General features: G+C 52.8%; 1 protein-coding gene across 10 annotated transcripts in view; it reads right to left on the bottom strand.

Moving 5' to 3' along the window:
* The window catches only part of CACNA1A (calcium voltage-gated channel subunit alpha1 A), a 387,084-nt gene that overhangs the window by 14,956 nt on the left and 349,189 nt on the right, over nt 1-22,939 (bottom strand). For 6 of the 10 annotated variants that reach the window (XM_043466833.1, XM_043466835.1, XM_043466831.1 and 3 more), the window contains 7 exons: nt 15,543-15,659; nt 15,118-15,183; nt 14,828-14,943; nt 12,730-12,880; nt 8,661-8,788; nt 7,290-7,386; nt 3,861-3,966 (listed from right to left, as the gene is read on the bottom strand). In XM_043466833.1, coding sequence (XP_043322768.1) covers nt 3,861-3,966; nt 7,290-7,386; nt 8,661-8,788; nt 12,730-12,880; nt 14,828-14,943; nt 15,118-15,183; nt 15,543-15,659 — 781 coding nt within the window. Of the gene's footprint in view, nt 1-3,860; nt 3,967-6,345; nt 6,443-7,289; nt 7,387-8,660; nt 8,789-12,729; nt 12,881-14,827; nt 14,944-15,117; nt 15,184-15,542; nt 15,660-22,939 lie in introns of all 10 variants that reach the window. The other 4 variants (XM_043466834.1, XM_043466837.1, XM_043466836.1 and 1 more) reach the window with 1 other exon arrangement.

The following is a 22,939-nucleotide window of genomic DNA, read 5'->3' on the forward strand; positions in this document are numbered from 1 at the left end:
TCCTCCAACTATTACTTGGAGCCCCTGGATCAGACATCCTCACTATGAGGATTAGGAGAATATGTTGCCTCACCAATTTAGGGACAACGCCCCTTGTCAGCTCGGAAGCAGTTATGGAATGAAAACGACGCCCCTTTTCCCTAGGCAACATAATTCTCCTAAAAGAAAAGGGGGGAATGAGAGAGTCATTTCCTAGGCAGGTTGATAAGAAGTCTAGGGGTCCCCAAGGAGAGAGAGGTCTGGGATATTCAAGGAGGAAGAAAGGACAAACTTTTTTACTTTTTTTCCTCTACATTCCTTAGGATTATATAACAATAATGTATCCTGCCTGAGGACAGTCTTTGGATTAAACCCTCTGGCTAATTCTGTTATCTTAAAACATCAATTATGGGAGTAGGTCTGGTCTTTACAAGGATGTATCCTGCCTGAGGACAATCTTTGGATTAAACCTTCTGGCCAACTCTGTTATCTTAAAATGTAAATTATGGGAGTGGGTCTGGTGAGGTCTTTGCAACCTCCAGACATTCTTTGGATTCACTGGAGAGTATTTAACTCCATTGCTAACACTAGCTAAGGGGTACTCTTTGGCCCCCTTCTGAGGCCTATGTCAGAAGCTTTCTCTATCTCCTTTATACTTTAATAAAACTTTATTACACACACACACACACACAAATAAAAGCAGAGCATTTTCTTGGCAGCAGAGAAGTCAGACAGACTTGGAGCGCATAAAGAATTAGATGCATTCCCCAGGAGCTAAGCATAAACTCTGGCTAGAAGCCAGAAATGAAATGGGACTTCTGTCCTGCAGCCACAGGCAACTTAATTTTGCTAACACTTGAATAAGCCTTGGAGTAAATTTTCCCCCAGAGCTTCCAAAGATGAGCCCAGCCTGGCCACCCTGATTTTGGGCTTGTGAGACTGTGGATGGAGAGATCAGTTGAGTCTATCTGGATTTCGACCTACCTACCTATATGCTAATAAATAGGTGTGTTTTAAGCTGTTAAATTTGTGGTCATCTGTTACATGGCATTGCTAGCTCATGTATTACATGGGCTGAGGCTCAGAGCAGGTGAGGTCTTCTGCCAAAGTTTACAATTGAGGACAGGGCAGGTAGGTGGGCAAGGTGAGTCCATTTTCCCACACAATTATAAGAAAGCAGCTGCCCATGCTTCTGCTTCCTCACCTCCCTGGGTTGGGATCTGGACCAGTTTCTGTCTCACTGGACCAGTTAGTTGCTTGCTTGTGTCTGACTGCGATACCATGGACTGTAGCCGGCCCGGGTCCTCTGTCCATGGAATTCTCCAGGCAGGTATACTGGAGTGCTTTGCGATTCCCTTCTCCAGGGAATCTTCCTGACCCAGGGATCAAACCCAGGTCTCCTGCATTGCAGGCAAATTCAGTTTCAACCATGCTGATAATAAGCACACAGTCTGGGGCAGGCAGTGGCACACACAGACAGGCCCCGGGTCCAGACTAGATGCGTGTGCTGAGATGCCTGGCAAGTCTGAACCGCCTTCCTCTCACTTGCTGCATGAGAAAGAAATTAACATGGTGTGTCAGACCAGGGCCTGACCCCTGACCTTCACCTTCTCCACTTATGCTGTTCCCTGAGTCTCAGCCTCACTCCTGATTCTTTCACTTGATGTGGGGGCACCTCCCGCTCTCTTTCCTTTGATCTGCGTTTCCTGGCTCTAACCGTGTCTGTCCGCAACGTGGCCCCCTCCCTCGCCCCAGCTCCACCAGGCACTGTCTCACTGGAGGCTGCTGGTCTCCCTCCCTGAATGTCTTCCTTCCGAGCAACTTCCGGCCTTGGTGCCTCCTCCCCCTCTTCTCCACAGGGTCCTGGGAAGAACGTGTGTCTGCAGTGTGGCCTTCCTTCCTGGTGACCTCTCAGGGGCTTCAGCTGGGTGGAGCCCTGACCTCTCTCTTCAGTGAAAGGTCGGGCATGTTGAGGCATGCCCCAGAAAAAGTGCCGCAGACGAGTTCCGGAGGCTGGCTAAACTTCCGGGGACCGACCCCCTGCAGCCTGGTCCAATCAGGTACCGACCGGGAGCCCTTGGACACCAACTGCCGCTGTAGCCCGCGCTTTCTTCCTTATATGAAAAGACCTGGCTTGGACGCCGGCTCTGGCTATAAAACCTCTCCCCACCCCTCACACCTCGCAGACTCCCTTTGTCTCCTCGCTCACCCGCCCCCCGGAGTTCTGCCCGAGAGCGACCGCCCAATAAAGACCTTCATCAATGGTCCTTAGAGGTGGCTCTTTCTTCCCGCAGCGTTTTCTAACATCTGTGTGGCTCTTTCTCCCCGCGGCGTTTTCTAACATTCAGCCCCACTGAGATTTCCACCCCTCTGCTGGACAATGGACCCAGTCCTCCACCAGCTACTCTCCCAACTTCCTTCTCTTTGGTGACCCATGTGCCTCTGTCCCTGCCCTGCTGTCTCATGAGCTGCCAAGTCACATCCAATCTGCTGTTAGGCCTCTGAAACCCACTCTGGGCAGTCTACTTCAGAGCTGCCCTGGTCAAAGTGATCGGTGGTGACCTGGCACAAGATCCATTGATTGCTCATGGTCCTCAGTCTTCAGAGCTGCCCTGGTCAAAGTGATTGGCAGTGACGGGGCACAAAATCCATCGGTGGCTCTTGGTCCTCACTCTTGGTCAGTCTTGGTCCTGGGAAGTGCTTAAACACTGGAGATGCCTTTTAGGAGCCAGAGTTGTCCTGCTTTCCACCCACCTCCTTGGCCTCTCCTTTTCACTCCTTCTCGGCCACCTTTAATGCTGGGGTGGCCCATTAGGCTCAGTCTTTGGGGGTCTCTCAGTTCACTCATCCCCTTGGAGAGCTCCTCCAGTCTCCTGGCTTAATACCTGTCAGCATTTGATTCCTCCTGACTCTACATCTCCAGCCCAGCCAGGAGGACTCACCATCTTACTTCCTTCAGAACCTTGTGGCGGGGGGGATGCCAGAAGGGTAAGTTGGAGGGCCCCTTCTAGCCCCCATGTCCACGAGTCACTGTCGACTCCAATCTTTTGCCCTCCCTTGGTGCCAAACCTGCTCCTCCCATCTCTTCTCTCTCAGGCAACTGGAGTTCGGCTCGTCCTTTAGTTGCTGGGGCCCCACCCCTTGGGGTTGGCCTTTATGCTCTCTTCCCTTACACTCCACATCCATCCATCAGCAATCTGGTTGTCTTGACTCCCAGGAAATATCCAGAATGTGAATACTTCATATGCCCTCCTTCCAAGCCCCATCCTGTGTTCCCCTTATTTATGTCAGGGCTCCTCCTAGCCCACGGTCTATCGTGGTGGCTCAGACAGTCAAGAATCTGCCTGTGATGCAGGCGGCCGAGGTTGGATCCCTGGGTGGGGAAGATCGTCTGGAGAAGGGTATGGCTACCGAATCTAGTTTTCTTGCCTGGAGAATCCCACGGACAGAGGAGCCTGGTGGGCTAAAGTCCATGGGGTGGCAAAGAGCTGGACTCGACTGAGTGAGTGACCCTTTCACCTTCTCGTAGCTCAGGCCTGTCTACTGTGGCCAGAGGGAGCTGAGCCTGCTTCTGCTCACAAGACAGCGTGGCGCCCCCATGCGGAAAGTGCAAGTCAGCCCAACACAGCTCAGGGTGGGGTTGCGGAAGGGATCTGCACCTGCTGGTCCCTCTGCCTACAGGGCTTTCCCCCCGGTATCCACGTGACTCCCTCACAGCTTCTTTACGGAGGTCTCCCCCACTGATGGAAGCGTCAATTGCGTTCTCCAGGCTTAGAGCGGTGTCCCGCACACGGATATTTGCTGAAGCAGGTGAATTTGCTGAGTCCTCTGAGGCCCTGGCTCCATCCACCCTGCCTCTCAGTTCCCATTCATGCCCTTACCCTTGGCGATTTTGATGTCCAGGGCCGTGCGGATCAGAGCCATGAGGGTAGAGTTGAAGTGAACGGTGTTGTCATCAGCGACGGGCAGATCCATCCGCAGGAGCCTCTGCAGAAAACCAAAGGCAAGGGCAATCATTCCCAGGGACCTCTCCGCCATCCCGTAAGCCAGACCCACCCTACCCGGGGAGCCCCAGGAAGAACTCTGAAGGCAGCGGCTAGGGTGCCCCCCACCCCTCAGGTTACCGGTCCCAGTGTTGCATTTCCTGACTGCCCCTGGTGACCCATAGGGGGCGCACTGGGGACTGGCCTATGCTGCCCGTTCCTCACCCGCCTACTGGACCCTAGAAGTGGCATTTCCAGGGTTGGCCCGGATCCCCGCCCTGCCCCAGAGTTCTTCTGGACAGCTCCGTTCCATTCTGACCCCAAAGAAGAAGAGCGCAAGCCAGATCGCAGCAGACATGCAGCAGCCAGGCAGAGGGGTCCATGGCCACAGCCGCTGGGAGGGCCGCCGACTCCCCACCCCCACCCCCTGGCTCGGCCCAGACCAGACCAGATGGGCACAGACCACATCATTCCTCCGAGAAGCGGCAGGCAGGCGGCTCCCCGACTACCGATGGGGCGGGCCCCTCTCAGACATGCAGTGAGGCCGTGACACAGAACAGCGGACAGGGGCGCATGCAGACGGAATCTCGAGACTCATTCATAGCTCCGTGGAAAGTGTATCTCAGGGGCATGTCCGGGTCTTGGCTTTTTGTGCGATGGCATGGGGAAGGGGTGAGAGGGTGTTCCCATGGCCCAGGGAAGAAAAAATTCCCTGTATCCCAGGCAGGGGCTCTGTCCCCCATGCTTGGTGGCATGGGAGAAGGTGCTGGGCTGGCGTGCACCAGCCCAGGATGAGGTGGCATGGAGCTGAAGATTGACGTCCACCAGAGCAGACACGGGGAAGCAGAGAGCTGGAGATGGGGATGGGGATGGCAAACTCAGAGCAGAATACAAAGGATGGGTTGGGGCAGGGTAGTGAGGGAGGCGGCAGACAGAGAAACACAGACTGGGCCACTGTGCACACTTGTGCAGGTTGTGCATTGCACAAAGGGCTCCCCATCTCAGAAATCAGGGATTTGTGTTTAAATGACACCTTCCCAGCTGATAGCGGAAATGTATTGTGCTGTCCCCACATGGGTGGGTCCCAATATTTTCCCCACAGACAGAGTGTTCTGTGGGAAGGATGCTTGCTTCAAATTGGCACAGAGGCGCTCATGAACCCATGGTGGCCCTGCACAGAGACCAAGGAGGAAAAGGCACTCTCCCTCTCTCTTGCACATGCTCCCACACACACCGACACACAGCCAAGCAGAGATCAAGAGATGGACAAAAGGAAAACTAGGAATGGGACAGGCGCAGGGAGGGGCCGGTGGGGGCACCTCACGGCCTCACCTGGGAAGGAGGGGTGCACAGAGGGAGGAGGAGGAATGGGCATGTGGGGAGGCGGTTCCATGACCCAGGAGGAAGGGAGGTGCGCAGAAGAGGAGGAAGGATTCTCAGACACAGAGGGGCCAAGGTGGGATGGGAGAATGGAATGATGGGACCATGAGGGGTTGACTGTCAGAGTCATCCCCTGAACTTCGTGTGGATGAGCTATGGGGAACAGAGCATCTGTCCTTGGGTGCCAAGGGAGATTCCGGGACAGGGGTCTAGAGGGGTGGCCCGGCCCAGCCGCCTGGCGGCTCCTTCAGCCAGCATGCACCACCCCCCAGGTCGGCCATGGTGCCTGCCCGCCCCAGGCCCCCGCCAAGGCAGCGTGCATGGCCTGCGTCAGGGTGCCACGGTCCAGGGGTCCAGCTGCGGCCCGCCTGCCCACTCTGGAACAATGGAGAGGCATGTTGGGGTGTCTTGGGGGGAGATGGGTGGCTGAGGGACAGAAGACTGGGGAAGCAACTCCAGCGGGCAAGGAAGAGGGGCGAGGCTCTGGGTTGCTCCCCGGAAGGTCTCAGATCCCCCAAGGCCCTAGGTCAGAGATCAGCTTCAGGTGTGCGTAGGGGACCATGAGACCTGGGGGCTTGAGATATAAAAGATGGGGTCCAAGCCCCTCTCTGCAAGGTGCCTGCCCACGTCTGGGCAAGGGGGGCCACTCTGGGCTCAGTGGCAATCCCACCTCTCAAAGTGTTTGTGTCCAATTTGGTTCCTGGGGGACCGGGTGCGAGGGGACTTGGGGGCTCCCCTCCCTCTCCCCACCCCGGCGTGTTGGCCATAAGAGAGTCTCAAAACACCAAGCCACACTGACCAGAAAGGACGGACACAGTGAATTGCTTAGAATCAAGGGATGGTCATGATCCATTTACTTGAGGAGGAAAGGGGAAAAAAAGAAAAAAGAAAAAGAAAAAAAAAGAAGAGTAACGCTGGAAAAAGAGACTCGGCTGGCTGTTCCTGTTCAGCACTGAAAAATCCCCAGTGCCTGGACGTCGGTGGTTGGCAAGGGTTAAACTACCTTGTAAGCCACTCTGGCCGGACACTTCTTCCCCAGACCCAGGGGCGGAGACATGTGTCTCAGCATCTGATACATGTCCGGGTAAGGCATGCGGCCCCTGGCAGCACCAAAAACAAAAAACGGAGGTGGGAACGGAGAACCAAAGGAAGGGTGGGTGGAGGGAGGGGAAGAAAAGGAAGCGGGAAAAAACAAAAGAAAAAAAAGAAAAATCACACGAGCCGAAAAAATAGAGAGAGAAAGATGCAGAGAACGATAAAAGAGGTGTTTCAAATAAATAAAAAAAGAGGAGAAAAAAATGGGAGAGGTAATTAAAAAATATTATTTCACTGCTTATGAGCAGGGAGAGAGAGAGAAAAGAGAAAAGTCAGATTCACTTTTGACTCTGAGCTCTAGTTCTGGTGGAATGTGGACAGAATGGGGAGGGGGGGTGCTTCTCACTCAGAAAGGTCTGGAGCAATTCTTTGGTTTGGTGTCATTTAAAAAACTGGGTCAAGTTCTCTGGTTTGGCTGAGGCTGGTCTCTGAGGGGGCCTAGATGGGGAAGAGGGGCCACGACAGTGGGAGAAGGGCTGGGGCTTCGGGAGGTGGAGGGTGGAGAGGGAGAGAGTGGAGGAGATGGTGGGGGGGGGCGGCGGTCAATGCAAAGTTACGGTCCCCTCGGATGTGTCTGATTTTGGGGTGCCGTTGAGACCCCGGGATGGGCAGCTTCAGCTAAGAGCAAGCAGAAATGGCTGAAGGGAACGGAGAGATAAACGTTCCATGCTTCATCAAGTCTACGTGACTGCATTCTGTTGGCTAAGAGAGTTTTCTAGTTTAATGCAAAAGAGAGAGATGGCTCTGTTTTTTTAGATTATATATATATATATATATATGAAATATATATATTGAAGAACCCCAAGCCACACTCATTCCATGGATGCTAGCAGGTTTTAGTGGAAATCAAACCTTGCAAGCAACCCTATGAGGACATTTCTTGCCTAAGCCGAGAGGGGGAGATATTACGCGCAATAAACTGTACATATCCTTATAATGAATCCGACCGCTGAAAGGAGAAGAGAGGGGATTAGTGGAGGCATGGGGTCAAGCTGCATCACATTGGCTCCCCGTGCTCATAAGTGAGGTCACGATGCCAGGGCCTGGGAAGCCCCTGGCTTGAAGGAGTCAGGGAGACATAGGATGCATGAAGGTCCCTGAGACGTTCCCAGACACTTGCAGACCGTGGGGGTGCAGGGTGGGCAGAGGGTTTTGTGTGGAGTGGGCTGGGAACTCTGGGCTGGGAGAACCTCCCCCAGGGCTTTCTGAATCTCCCTCCTCCACAATCTACATGGGCTACACTGGGGGCTGGGGGGTTCGTGGCATAGAGGACAGGGGGACAGCATCCAACTGCTGTGACCTAAAATCAAAAGAGGAAGAGTTAGGAACCAGCTGAAAGTCAAGCCCCAGCCCCGTGGCTCACCCCAGCCTCTTGGTCTCATGGTGGACTTGTCTGGGGCTGTAAGAATGGCAAGGATTCATCCCTCCCTGCCCTCCTCATGAGGCCTCTCCTGCAGTGCTCAGGCTGCGGAGGGCCTCTATTTAATGCTTTCTTAGTCCCCAAGCTCAGCCTGAACTAGAATCTTCAGTCTGTGGTTGCTGGGTTCTGAGCATCAGGATGGCACATCTGAGTGTCCAGCAAGGGCTTGGTGCTGAGAAGGTACTCAATACACTTGAGCAGGGTGGAGATCATGCTCGGAAACCATCACCTGTCAACTGGGAGGGCACACTGCCCTGCTCGTGGAGATGGGAGAGCTTACTCCCCTCATGATCATGAACACACAGGGACCACTAAGGCTCTGCGTCCTCTCCCCTGGCCTCACGTGACCTCATGTTTCAGGGTCCTGGAATCCCAATGGGAGCTGATCTTGTAGCTAATTCTGTCTCCCAAGGGAACTAAACCAGCCCTTCTCCCCATACTCCCAGGAGAATTGAGGCTGAGAGGCCTCTGGCTTCCTCCCTGGGGCCTGGAAAACTTGTTCTCACTATCTGGAGGCCTCAAAGTCAGGAACAGGAGAGACTCACAGGAGATGAACTCATGGTGGAGTCTCTCCCTCATTTCCCAGAAAGCCTCGGGTATGGGCAGTGGTGGTACCCAAATCATTTCACCCAGGATGTGCAAGGGTACTGATTCTCATCTCTTTTCCTTTGACTGATCCTACTGAAATCCCTGCTAGCTTCCCAGGGAGACAACAGCCTAAGGTCTGGAGCCTGATCTAGACTATGCTCCAGTACCAGAGAAAGGTGGGTGATGTGGCTGGAGGATTTGGGGTGACTGCTTACCACGCTGCAGGGTCATACTCGGCCCAGACACGCACGTACTCATCCAGGTGGTGGGGACCCAGGATGGAGGAATCTCGGGTGAGGTACTCAAAGTTGTCCATGATGACGGCAACAAAAAGATTCAGCATCTGTGGGGACCCCAGGGGCCAAGACGGGGTCGGGGAGAGCGAGACACATCCAAACACATATACACAGAGGCCCAGAGGGAGAGAGGGAGGGAGATAAAAATGGGAAAAGGAAGTCAGAGAAAGAGATGGGGGGAGACAGAGGAAAGACACGTGCTCACAGAAGGAGCCCGGAAACAGAGATATGGAGAAATGGAGATGGGGAGAGAGACAGACAGAGACAGAGACCAAGATTGATACAGTTGGAGAGAGAGGTGGAGAGATTATGTGACATAGGAGCCAACACCAAGGGGACCACCATGACCTCAAATCCTCCCACACCCGACCCCCAACAAGACCAAAATGAATACTCCATAGACCAGGACCTTATCATGTTTCCATCCCCAACTAAAGTAATTATTCAGCAAATATGTGTTGGATGGATGGATGGATGAATCTTCCTGCCTTCGTCTACAGCTTGTAGCAGCCTGTCACCCGCTCTTCTAGCCTTTAGTACATGGGGAGCTTGCATCAGTCTTGCCTCCAGCCCTTTGTAAATGCTGCTCCCCCAGTGGACATCATTTCTCTCCTGAATAATAACATCTGGGGAGCCCTCCCCCTCTTTATACTTATATGCTGTTGGATATGGCTGGCTTCATAGGTGGTAGTCACATAACCCAGGCTTGTGATTGGTTAGGGAGGGGCACGTGACCCAGAGTAGCAAATGAGAGACTTCCTTGGGATTTCTGCTGGCACTCTGGCAGCCACCTTCCCATCACAGGGAGAAAGTTTGAGAATAAAAGCCAGGGTGGAGGAAAACAGCAAAGAGGGCAGGGTCTGCTATTGCCCGGACCCAGCCTCATCCAGACTTTTCAGTGGTATAAATTAGTGAACTGTGTATTTCACTTACGTCAGTTTCAGTTGAATTCCTGTTACTTGCAGCCAATTTTTTTTTTTTTTCTCATTCACTCATTCAATAAATATTTATTGTGGACCAGATGCTGATTTAGGGGCTAAGAATACACCAGGGAATGAAACAGAATGTCCTGCCCTCATGGAGCTTGGACACCAAAGATCAAACCAGTCAATCCTAAAGGAAATCAACCCCAAATATTCATTGGAAGGACTGATACTGAAGCTGAAGCTTCAATACTTTGGCCACCTGATGTAAACAGCTGACTCATTGAAAAAGTCACTTGCAGCCAATTTTAAAGTTTTTTTTTTTTTTTTTGGATGTGGACCATTTTAAAGTCTTTAGTGAATTTGTTACAATATTGCTTCTGTTTTATGTTTTGGATCTTTGGCTGCAAGGCATGAGGGACGGTAGCTCCCTGACCAGGGATTGAACCTGCATCCCCTGCATTGCAGAGGTGAAGCCTTAACCACTGAACTGCCAGGAAAGTCCCTATATGCAACCGATTTGATCAATATGTGGTCTAAGTCCTGCTCACCTTCCCTGAGTGGCCCTCAGGGGGAGAAATCTTCCTTCTCTCACTCTGTCTTCCCTATCAAACCACAAATCAGATTATACTGCTACTGTCTGCTGACTGGTCTGCCCAGCACCCCTGCAAACTGAGAGAAACATGTTCTCTCCTTATATCCCCAGTACCTAGCATAAGGCCTAGCGCATAGTAGGTATTAAGCAAATGTGCAGATGTAAACATAGTAGGTGCTTACCAAATAAGCTGTATTTCTAGGTGTCCCTACCTTCAATTCATCATTTCATGATACTGATTGAGCACCTACTGTGTGCCAGTTACCGTCCTAGGTGTTGGGGAGGCAGCAGTGAACAAAACAAAAATTCCTGCCTCTTAGGGGCTGATGGTCAAGTGTAGCAGATGTCTTCTAGGGTGCCTGCCTTTCCCAGATGGGCTGTAGTATGAATGTGTCTCCATATGAACCCACAGCTACTAAGACAATGGTGGCTATTTGACCAGGAGCTAGGATGGCCCATTCAGACTCTCTTTTGGGAATATGACACTGGGCAATGGTCCCTCTGGGCTTCCCTGGAGGCTCAGTGGTAAAGAAACCGCCTGCCAATGCTGAGACACGGGTTTGAATCCTGGGTTGGGAAGATCCCCTGGAGAAGGAAATGGCAATCCATTCCAGTATTCTTGTCTGGGAAATCCCATGGACAGAGGAGCCTGGTGGGCTACAGTCCATGGCATTGCAAAAGAGTTGGACACAATCTGGCAACAAAACAATAACAACAACAACAGTGGACCCTCCAGGTCAATGGCTGTTGACACTGGACTCAGGGTGGGTGGGGGTGGGGGGATGCTTTGAGACTTAGGCTGCAAGTATCTCAATGTGAGACTGCTGGTCTGAAGAGAGTGGATGTGTTGGGCTTTTGCTGAGAGATACTGGTGCTTGGGCTGAGGTCTGAAAACAATAGCTCGCATACTCCTTGGGCAGCTTACATCCTGCCAGCAGGAGCCACGGGTGGGAGGGAGGCCAACCTGGGGAGGAGAGACTAGGAGGAGAGGAGACTCCTTCTGCTTCCCACGTGGCTCTGTGTTGCGGACTGAACTGTGTCCCCAAGAGATACAATCAAATCCTGGCCCCCAGTTCCTGCGAATGTGACTTTATTTGGAAAAAATGGTCTTTGTACTCTCATCGTCAGTTTAAGATGAGATCACACTGGATCAAGGTGGGCTAAATTCCACGTGACTGTTGTCCTCATAAGAGGGAAATCTGGACACAGACACACATGAAGAAGACCATGTGAGGGCAGAGGCAGTGACTGGAGTGATGCTTCCACAATCAAGGAACACGTGTGGCCCTCAGAGGCTGCAAGAGGCCAGGAAGGAGCCTCTCCTAACCGCTCTGGAGGGATCATGGCCCTGCCAATACCATGGTCAGACTTCTAGCCTCCAGAACTGTGGCAGGAGAAAATCTGTGTTGTTTTCAGCCATCAAGTTTGTGGTTCTTTGTGACAGCAGCCACAGAACGCAGTCTTCAGTTGTCCAGGGGCAGCACACAGCTAGGGTGCCAGAACTCCTTCAAGCATGCCAGGGCAGGGGTGCTAGGGGTGGCTGAGTTGGCAGTCAACACCCTCTCTTCCTTTTAATGCCCCAGCCCTGGCCTTCCTGCCGCGGCTAATCCCTGGTGATTTCAGTGTTGTCTGTTTGCCCTTTCAACCCTGTGTAGCCAATCCCTATGTAAAATCCCCTCTGCCTGAAATACCTAGATCGTTTCAGTTCTTCTGACTGTGTTCAAAGCATTCCAGGAAGAGTGGAAAAAACAAGAAAAGATTTGCTGAGATGAGACCCCAGAGAGAGTGCGAGAGAAAGAGAGAACAGGATGGAGGTTCCTGATATAGATTTTTTTCATTCCTGGTTCCTTTTTGCAGTCTTACAGTGAGTTACATTCTCAGGTCTGAGGAGATTCCTCCTTTTAACAAACTCATCTTTTACTAGTGAAAACCCTTCAATTTTTTTTTTTGCAAAGCCCTACAGCCTCCAGAGAGTGTTCCTGTGGCTGACTTTTTCCTGCCTCCTGATCATAGAGAGGAAGGAACACACCTTTCAGAGGGCAGGCGGGAGGCTCCTACAGCTCAGCTAGATGGGACCTGGGGCCAGCTCTGAGCTCCATTAGTTTTTCTCTCAGCATGCACGGCATGTCTCAAAAGGGGGAGATTCTGCTCCCTCCTTCAGGGGATACTTGATAATGTCTGGAGACATCTTTGGTTGTCATAACTGGGAGAGTGGTGGGGCATGTGATCCTGCCACCTAGTGGATCAAGGCCAGGGATGCTAGCATGCACAGAACAACCTTCATCAGAGAATGATCCAGCCCCCCAGTGTCACGAGTGTCATGGGTGAGAAACCCTGGTTAACCTAATCGGGGACTGGTCCAGAGACGTCTTGGAGGTAAAAAGTGTGTGACAGCCACATTCCAGAGAATTCACACCTTTGGGAGGGATCCAGGTCTAGGAAGCTTTCCTATACATGTCCATGGACTCACCAGAAATGAGCAGAGGAAGATGAAGGAAACGAAGTAAAAATAAGCAAATTCATTGCCGCACTCGTGAGTCAGGATGCCAGAGTTCTTATCACAGGGTTTCCCGCTGAGGCAGGAAAGCATGATGTTGTGCCAAGCCTCCCCAGTGGCACTCCTGAGGGGAAAGAGGGGGCATCAGGGACTGGGTATGCAGCCCTGGACAACCAACACCTACTCCCAGGGAGGCAGAGCGCTAAGGTTAATCACTTAAGCTCTGGAGCTGGACAGATGTGGGCTTGAGTCCCAGGTAAATCACTGTTTTTCCTCTTTGAGCCTAGAGAGGAGGGGATTCTCATCCTTGGCTGTGCATTAAAGCCCAAGGTGAATGCTTTTTAAAAATGCTGATGCCAATGCCCCCCACTCCCACAGATTTGATATTAAAGTGATCTGGCTTGGAGATACAGGTATGTTTTTAAAACTTCCCTCTCTCTAAGTGACTGTCATTTCTTATTTCTTTCTCCCTAGGTTACTCTGCTCCAGGTGCATTGGGTTCCTTGTCCTTCAACCTGACAGCTATGCTCCTGCCTCAGGACCTTTGCATGCATCATAACCTCCACCTGAACTGCCCTTCCCCAGATATCCGCATGGCTCCCTCCCTCAACTATTTCGCTCAAATATCATCTCCCTGAAGGGAGGCAAGACCTATTATTACTCCATTTCTTTCTTTTGATTGTTATTAAATGAGAAAACAATTGTGACAAAATATACATAAATATTATAATTTTAAACATTTAAGTGTATAATTCAATGGTAATAAGCATATTTAGCTGAACGTGGAAGAATTGATGCTTTTGAACTGTGTGGTATTGGAGAAGACTCTTGAGAGTCCCTTGGACAGCAAGGAGATCAAACCAGTCCACCCTAAAGCAAATCAGTCCTGAATATTCATTGGAAGGATTGATGCTGAAGCTGAAGCTCCAATACTATGGCCACCTGATGTGAAGAACTGACTCACTGGAAAAGACCCTGATGCTGGGAAAGATTGAAGGCAGGAGGAGAAGGGGGCAAGAGAGGATGAGATGGTTGGATGGCATCACCCACTCGATGGACATGAGTTTGAGCAAGCTTCGGGAGTTGGAGATGGACAGGGAAGCCCGGCATGCTGCAGTCCATGGGGTCGCAAAGAGTCAGACAGGACTGAGTGACTGAACTGAACTGAAGCACATTTAGAATGGCAACCATTAGCACTATCCATCTCCAGAACCATTTTATCATCCCAAACTGAAAACTTGTATCCCATTAAATACTAACTACACCTTCTCTTCTCCCCCAGCCCCTGACAATACTGATATTGAATAGCTTTTTCCCTAAGAATTTGCCCATTTTGGGTACCTCATATAAGTGCAATCATATATTACTTGTTCTTCATGCCTCCATTTCCCTCTTAATCTTGAATTTTATCTCCTAATATCCTTTATAATTCAGTTCAGTTCACTCGCTCAGTGGTGTCTGACTCTTTGTGATCCCATGGACTGTAGCACACCAGGCTTCCCTGTCCATCACCAACTCTCAGAGCTTGCTCAAACTCATGTCCATCGAGTCGGTGATGCCATCCAACCGTCTCATCCTCTGTCTTCGCCTTCTCCTCCTGCCTTCTATAATTAGATCACTGATTGTCTGCCTCCCCTGTGGAAATATAAGCATCCAGAGAGCAGAGAATGTTGTCTCTGCTTTGTTCTCAGTATTTACAGCAGTAAATATAACAAGTGCTTAATAAACCTCTGATGAATGAATGAAGGAACCCTAAGTGCAATCAGAATTAAGAATCAAGCCTCATCAGTCTATTCAGAGTCTATAAGACTGTCTCCTCATCTGTCAGGTGCAATTGCCGAGAATCCCTTGACAGGATGCTCAAGAAGATTCTATGAGATAATCCCTGAAAAATGCCTTCATGCTTGCATCCCAGGGCTTTCAGCTCCTGCCCTGTTAGGGTCTTTGGGCCGCTCCACACCCACCCCAAACCTCACTGAACAGAAGGTGGAGGGCACGCCCCCACCGGAAGAGAAAGACGGGGACACGCCCACCGCCGGAAGAGAAGGATAAAAGCGTGCCCCTGCCTCACCGGAAGAGAAGCATGAGGGCCTGGAAGAAGGTCCGGAAGTTATTGTGCTCAGTGATTTGGAATTCGTCTTCATCACTGTCCTCGTCCTCCACGTCGATGCCAATGTTGCCAAACACCTGGGGAATTAGATAGTGATGACTAGGAGTGGCCACGGGTGCCAGAAGCTTCAGGAAAACTCCACTCAACCTACAGAGATGCCTCTCTGAAATGGGCTCTCCTAACCCACCCCTACCTAAGCGGGGTGGCCCTCCTTGGGAGTGCTCTGGGAACATTAGAGGGCTGGCACTCACCTGCATCCCAATGATGGCGTAGATGAAAAAAAGCATGGCAATCAGTAGACAGACATAGGGCAGGGCCTGGTGGGAAGGAAGGCAATGAAGAATAGTGCTGGGTGCCCCTTACCCATGCTGTTTCCCTCACTGGTCCCAGTGCTCAACCCCCGCAGGCTGGGTGGCCGCATGCTGCCAGTGGTGCCAGGGATGGTGGGCATCTTTGGTGGCTCTGGGAGATTCCCTTTGGAGCCCTCAAGACATACCGGGGGCAGGAAGTTAGAAAAGAGTCCTGCATATAACACATTCCCAGTAAGGTATATGATATTCATAAAGGCATTTCCACATGATTTCTAGATTCAACCCGAGCAGGCAGTGGGGTGGGGGTGGGGGAGAGATCCTGATTTTTCTTCTTAGCCCTGGCAGGGGCAGGGGCTGGGGCTCACCTTGAAGGACTGCACAAAGGTCCAGAGAAGAATTCGGATGGTGTAACCCTGACGGAGGAGTTTGATGAGCCGGGCAGCTCGGAAGAGGCGGAGGAAGCTCAAGTTGATGAAGTTATTCTGGGGAGATGGAGAAAGAGGGGTGACCATTCACACACCCCCAGGGGCTCAGAGATGTCACCACTCACAGAGGCCCCTACATGAAGCCAACCAACAGGAAAAAGCAAGCCAGACCCCAAATAAGGAGGGAGAGGAGAGAAAGCACTACTAATGCAATGGTGCGGAGGAAAAAAACTCGAAAAAATGAAGTAGGGTATGGGGAGGAGAAAGGGTGAGAGGGAGGAAAAGGCATCAACTCAAAAGCATAAACCCTCCCAGCCAGCCCCACCCGCAAAGGGGAAAGGAAAGAAAAAGGAAGGAAGAGAAAGGAATGGGGGTGGGTGGGGTGGGGAAGAAATAACAAAAGAACAAGGAAAGAAAATATATCCGAATCATCCAATCAGGAAAAAAATCGAGATGGTTTTTGTTTCTCCCAACAACCAAATGCACTGAGACGATAGGACACAAGCGGGTCAAGTTGCCGAATCCATCACACGTGTACGATGCACAAACACCGGGGCGGGGCGGGGCAGCCAGCACGCTCAGGCCTGGTGGACGTGTGCGGGTTCCGAGCGCATGTTATGCTCCGGGCCAGAAATGCATCTGTCGTGGGACTCACCGGGCACCCTGCCCTGCCGAGCTGCCCACCCGCTCCTGCCCGCCCTGACCTCACCCCACGGCCAAGAGGAGCAGCGGCTTGAGCCAATCGGAGAAGCGGAAGAGCATCTTTTCTTACCCCCTTGGCGAGCGGGAATGGGGAGGACGGGAGGGAGCTGGGGCTGTTCGGCTGCAGGGCGAGTCCTCGCTGCCCGCTGAGTCGGAGAAGATGCATTTGGGGCCCTTTCCCCCCTCTCAGGGATGGCTTCTCAGCTTCTGGGACTGGGTGGAGTAGCACGGGACCAGGCCTGCGGGAAGCAGGAAGTACGCAGCGCCCGTGGGTGGGTGAGCTCGCCATCAGCCCAAGTCCACCGAGGGGCCGGTGCTGGGGGCCGGGAGGTGAGGCTGTCCCTGCCCCCAGGACCTCCCTGGGTGGACCCTGCCTCTGCTCAAAGGCCCCCGGTCTAGTCACTGCCTCTAGTTCCTCCCTCCCGAGCCAGAACCCCGGGTGGGGTGGGGGTGGGGGTGGGGAGACAGGGCTGTTGGGTCTGGCTGACTAGATGGTTCCCACCTGACTATCCAGGGGCTTGCCTGCTGGGGCTTCAAGGGGCGCTGTTGGGGTACCAGAGACTGGAAGTCACGCATGGACCAAATTTGGCCAAGGAAACTATTTTGTCGGGCCCAAGGAATTTTCTTTTAGAAATTAAAAATAACTGCCCATTTAAGTCAGATTTTTTGCCCTCAAATCTGCCTTTTGGGCCACCCTGAGGCTGCCTCTGCTGGTAGCAGTTACTTGAGGCTCAGATGTGGCTGCCCGCCTTGAAGCAGGCCACGTGTCCTCCAGTTCGCCAAGGTTCCTGCATCCTAGAAATGGAACTGGTTTCCTGGCTTCTGGTGTCTGCTTGGGGACCAGAGGCATTTGTGGTATGAGGCATTTCAGGCAGGCCCGGAAACCACCACTGATCAGTGGGTTGGAAGCAGAAGGGCCACCAGGGGACTTGGAGAAGCTCTAGATAAGGCCATGTAGCAGGGTTAAAACTGGCCTAGCCCTCACCCCACAAATGGCACAGGGGCGGTCATTCAGGTTGCCTCCCCAGTCACAGCGACCTTTTTGGCCTCAGAAGTTTGGACAATGAATTATATGGGCAATCTACCTAGTGCTTCTTGGGGGTTTCCCAGACACTGGATCTAGCTAACTCTGGCCTGGGAGATGAGAGGCAGGAATGGGAGGGGTGGTTCAAGGAATTTCTGAAGATGGCAAGAGGCCTCTGGGTTTGCCAGAAAAGTCTGGGATGCTCTCTGAGACATATCAGTTGACCCTTAGGTAGACATTTAGGATGGAGGAAGGGTGTGGGGCTCCTACCCTGACCACATTGGGCCCAACCACAATGAGAATGTCTCGAGTGCCTCAAATAAATCCCCCCAACCCAGCTTGACTGAGAGTCACCCTTCATGCCCTGTGAACCTGACTCCCAGCCCTGCTCGGCCACCCATTTGGGATCAGGGCCAACGGTCCAGGTGTCCCCAGTCCCCTCCCACCCACCCCCCAGAGTACGAGCCATCCCTTCATGGGGCGGGGCATAACATGTGGATTCATGCAAAGGCAGACAGGCCCTGGAAGCAGCCTCTGGGGGCTCGGGGCAGAGCAGGGGGTGGGAGCTGCCACCATGCAGGAGAAGCAAGGGAGTTTTGACGGGAGACGCGTGCAGAGAGCATGCTGCCCTTCTTTGAGCCAGGGAGAGAGGAGACACACGGGGGAGGGAGGGGGTAGAGGTGAAAGAGGTCTGGGTGACAGGGCAGGGGGAAGTTTCTAGTCTGCCCTCATCCATCCTTCCATCTCTCCCTGGGTCTGCATAGAGTCCTTCAGGTACTTGCAGAACTTCTGACTTCCTTCTTCCTAGTTTCCATCTTTCTGTCCACAGCCACGAAGGAACAGTCCTCTCCTCCAACCCTGCCTAGTGCTTCCTGATTCTAGGCTGAAAGGGAGGGATGTGGGCCCTGGAAGGCTTGCTGTAGGCAGGGGATGTGAGTGCTTAGAAGGATGTGGGAACCACTGACCTCAGGGCTCCAGAGAAATCCTGCCACTTGAAGAGCCCATCTCCAGCTCAGATCTTGCCTCTGGACTCCAGATCCTATAACCATCTGCCTACCTGACTTCTTCTGGGGTGCCCGTCAAGCCTAATGTGCAACCACTTGTGCTCTTCCCATTACCTGACCCTCTCCCGGCATTCCCTAACTTCCGTCTCATGGTTCAAGCCAGACTCAAATCCTCCGGGTGTCTCTGTCTACCCCCAGCCCAGACCCGACCCATCTCCAGGTCCTGGAGAGGCCCCTGCTCAGATGGCCAGTCCTCCCTCTTCCGATGTCATCTCTCCCTGGGATTCCTGGTGCTCACTTCCAGCCCAGACCCCTGCCTTCCTACTTCCTGCTCTGCAGCAGCAGCGTCTGGTGTAACCACACTTCCTATCACACCTCCTCTGCTCCAGATCCGCCCCAGAGTCCTGTCCCCTTCTGACCTCTTCAGTTTTTCTAGGTCGGCCTTCTTCCACCCTTTGCTCCAGCCACAGCCTCTTACTTGAAGACCTGTCCCCTGCATACTCTGATCTGCCCCAGGACCTTTGCATGTGCTATTCTGGGCCTCCAATGTCCTTTTCTCCCCCTCTCCACCTTGTTAACACTGCTTATACTTCAGCGTGCAACACAGTTAAATTTCAAGTGTGTTTCAGGGCTTATTTGACCAACGCCTACCCTCCTCCCCCACCACCACCCGACTGTAGGCGATGTGGCAGGGGAGGGGGCAGTGATGGTGTCTGCCTCTATCCAACCCCCCATCTGGGGCACTGAATTGGGGCTCATTATTAAGTGTCTAGTGGGTGAGTGCTTATGTATGGCTAGCTAGCAGGGGAGAGGAGATCCTGGTGCAAAGATGCCATTGAGGGGAATCCTTAAGGGGCTCGGGGCAGGGGGCAGAGGCAGGTGGGATTTCTTCTCTCTCTCTTTTTAAAATACTTATTTTCATTTATTTATTTGGCTGCACCAGGTCTTAGCTGCAGCCTGTGGGATCTTTCAATTGTGGCATGTGGGATCTTAGTTCCCTGACCAGGGATCAAACCCAGGCCCCCTGCACTGGGGGCACGGAATCTTAGCCACTGGACTACCAGGGAAGTCCCCGGGTGGGATTTAACAGAGGGAGGAGTGTGCAGGTGTGTAGGAAGCAGAGTAAGTGAGGTGAGGGACAGATGGAGACGGTGCATCCGGGGTGGGGGTGCGGGTGTGTGCGTGTGGGTGTGTTGGGTGGGGGAGGATCAAGACAGGAAGACTGCAAGAGCAAAAGAGAGAAAGGGAAAGAGAGAGAGATAGAGACAGCGGCAAAGGGATCCAGAGAGAAAGACAGGAGGAGAGTCAGAGGCTGCACAGCCAAGAGCAGAGAGCACGTGTGCGTGGGGACTGTGTCTGGGTGGGGGAGGGGGACAGGATCCCTGCATCTCAGGGCTCCAGGAGAGGGCGTCAGCTGGCTGGTCCATCTGGAAGCAGCCAGACCTGAGTCCTGGCTTTTCCGTGTCCCCCTCACCTGAGTCTCTTTGCCCACACATTGCAGGTCCCTCAGACCTCCTCCATCAGACTTGGAGATGTGCATCACCGGTCCTCAAGCCCGAAGGGCTCATGGGCTTGGAATGGGGTGAGGGACTGGGGGAGACTTCTTGGGGCCCCAGGGCTCCATGGAGCTGAACTGGGACAGGAGCGGTGAGAGTGGCTAAGGGCCCTGAGCACAGGGCTGTGTGTGAGGAATGGGGTGGGAGACCCAGCCAGCCAGCCTGTCCTAGGGGAGGCGCTGCCTGGGGGCAAACCCATCCTTTTCTTTGCAGAAGACACAAACCAACCTCAACAGAAAACCCCAACTCAGAAACCCAATAAAAACCAGAGAAAGAGACTGTGGGAATGAGGGGCGGAGGGAGGAATGAGGGAGTCAGGAGGGTTTGGAGAGACCGACAGACAGACCCAGTGGGGATAGGAGGGTGCATCAGGCCATCCAAGTTTAAAAAGCCCAGGGCGTGACGTGCAATGCTGATGCGAGAAGATGCGTTCACAGTTAATGTAAGGCATTTAGACTTCAGAAAGAAGTAAGACCAACCGGATTCTAGATGCAGATGTTGAAGATGGAGGGGGAGCGGGCGGGCGGGGGCAGTTGGGGAGGCGTGTTCAGCGTTTTTTAGGTTGATTTGTAACCAGTGCCAAAAAACCAATGGGTTTCGGTTCCCGGGCGGGGAGTGGGGGTGGTGGTGGTGGGTTGGGAGATAGTCATTGGTGTATGAACACACAGACCACGTCATGGATGAACAAATGAATTTCATAGTGCATTTTGATTGGATGAGTTTTTCAGACGGCGTTGTGCCAATATACAGTTTAAAGAGCAGGCATGAAAAGAGACAAGACAAGAAACACAGTCATTATCCATCGCACGCAGGGCAAACCCACGTCACCCCAGCCACTTGGGGGTGCAGCTGAGGCCCAGTGGGCCTCACACCCTCTCCCCCTCCCCCGAAACCCTGGGGACTTGCCCTCCCAATGGCCTGGCTCCCCCTGCCTCAGCCTGGCTGAACTCTGCCTTCAGACCTAGTGGGCTTACCTGGGAGGAATAAAGGGGCTGCTGAGGGCTCTTTGCTCAGTAGGGTGACCACCCCCCCACCCCCACCCCATCCCCACCCTGCCTCCAGGTTGGGAGTTTATCCTCCTAAAAGTAAAAGGGTCCAAATGCCCACCCTCTATCTTTCCCACCAAGTGATCAGAATTCAGGGCTGGGGTGCTGCCTAACAGACCTCAATCCCAAGTTCATTCACAGTAATAATAGCAAGAACAATAATAATAACTGCCATTCGTGAACTAATTCCTGGCTGGTTCTGCGCCAAGCACTTTACGTCAAGCACTCTGATGTGTTCAAAGTTGCCCTCTCCTCTCCTAGAGTGTCAGCCCACTGGGGGAGGCATTCTTGTCCGTCTTGCTCTGTCCTCAGCACCTCTACCAGTGACTGGCATACAGCAGGCGCTTAATGTGCCCTCCTATGAATGCATGGATGAATGCGAGGCTTGCAAGGGTCTGGTGAGGTTGGTTATGAAGGTTAGTCCCAAATTCAGGGTGAGAAGAGGTAATACAAGTTACCCAAAGTCAAGCAGCTTGTAGGGAGGGCTGTTTGACTACTACAATAGTCCTGACATCCCTGAATTGGATACCATGCCCCATCCTTCCTTCCCACATCTTGTAGTCAGGGGAACAAGCCATTGGGGTCCAATCCTACAGATCTTCTACTGGTAACTAGAGCTTCAATCAACTTCCTCTACCTGCCCTACTGGGGTGGTGGGTCACCTCTTCTAAGCTCTTGATCCAGAGAGATTTTGGCTCAAGGCTGTCTTGTCTTTGGGTGGGTGGCAAGATAATTTTGATTGTCAGGAGGAGCCCAGGCCTCTTAAAAACCCAAGACAGACAATGAGGTCTAAGCTCTGGCTTTCTGCCAGGGAGAGGACAGTGGCCAGACGGAGGTACCCCAATGGGGATAGCCCCCAGCTGGGCATGACCTCTCTAGAGGAAGATGTCAGGGGTGAGACGAGGGAAGGGGGAACTTTTGGTTCACTGGAGCTGAAGGCAAAGAATTGTGGCCAGAATACCACTTGGGTGGGGGTGTTAGGGGATGAGTCAGGGAATGCTCCCTCTTCGGTGGAGCTTCCCAGTTCTACGAGGCTCACAGGATAGAAAAGGGGCCCAGATGATCCCTTTCTGCCAGGGGCTCAGTTAGGGACACCCCAGGGAACACCAGTGTGCCCTCAGGAGTCACCAGGCCTGGCTGCATGCCCTTAGGTGTGTCCCTCATTTTCCTGAGCATTGAGCATCTGTTTCCTCATCTGTGAAATGGGGCAACACCCTCCTCCTTGGGCCTCACCCCACCCAGGTCTACTCTCTGTTCTTCTCTGCCTGTTCTGAGCATCACGCTGGCTTTCTGGCCTCCTTGCTCCTTTCTGGCTGGGTTTGGCCAATGGAAGTGGCTGGCAGGAGACAGAGGGTGGGAGGAGAGAAAGGCAAGGGTATTTCTCTCCTGATGCTCTATGCCTGCTTTGGCCCTGTCTCTGACAGGAGCTTCGTCCCTCTGTGTCCACACTTTCCACCAGGTAGCCCCTCTGACTTCAGCACCTGGGCAGGTAACAGCTCCCCACGGTGACTGGGTTCCTTCCCTTCTGCTGGTGAATGGTCGGTCTCTGCTTTCAGATCTCTTCAGTTGAACTCACTAAAGCGATTCTTTTATATGTTCAGCCCCCCCAACCTGAACCATGAGTTAATCCACGTAAAACGCTTGGCACAGTGCCTGGCACACAGTGAGTGCATGATTCTTGTTACCTACTATTTATTTTTGTTGTTATTATGACAAGGTTGATACCACCCCTGGCCCTTGGCTCTGACATTCTTTGCCCTTTTGCTTCCTCTGTGAGGATCTCCTACCCTCCCCCAAGCCTCCCAAGGGCCCTCAAGCCTGGGCTCACTGGCAAACAGCCAAGGAGGGGGTCTGAGACAGGAGATATGGGACCCTGAATCTTCCAGACAAGGGGGAAAGACGATGTGGCCCACAGCCCACCACACTGACATCCAGAGACCCCCACATTGGGAACCTGCCAGGCCTGGGGATACAGGAAGACACATGTCCTGGGGACCCTCCTAAA

This window comes from Cervus canadensis, chromosome 4 (genome assembly GCF_019320065.1).
Source record: "Cervus canadensis isolate Bull #8, Minnesota chromosome 4, ASM1932006v1, whole genome shotgun sequence".
NCBI classification, from domain to species: Eukaryota; Metazoa; Chordata; class Mammalia; order Artiodactyla; family Cervidae; genus Cervus; species Cervus canadensis.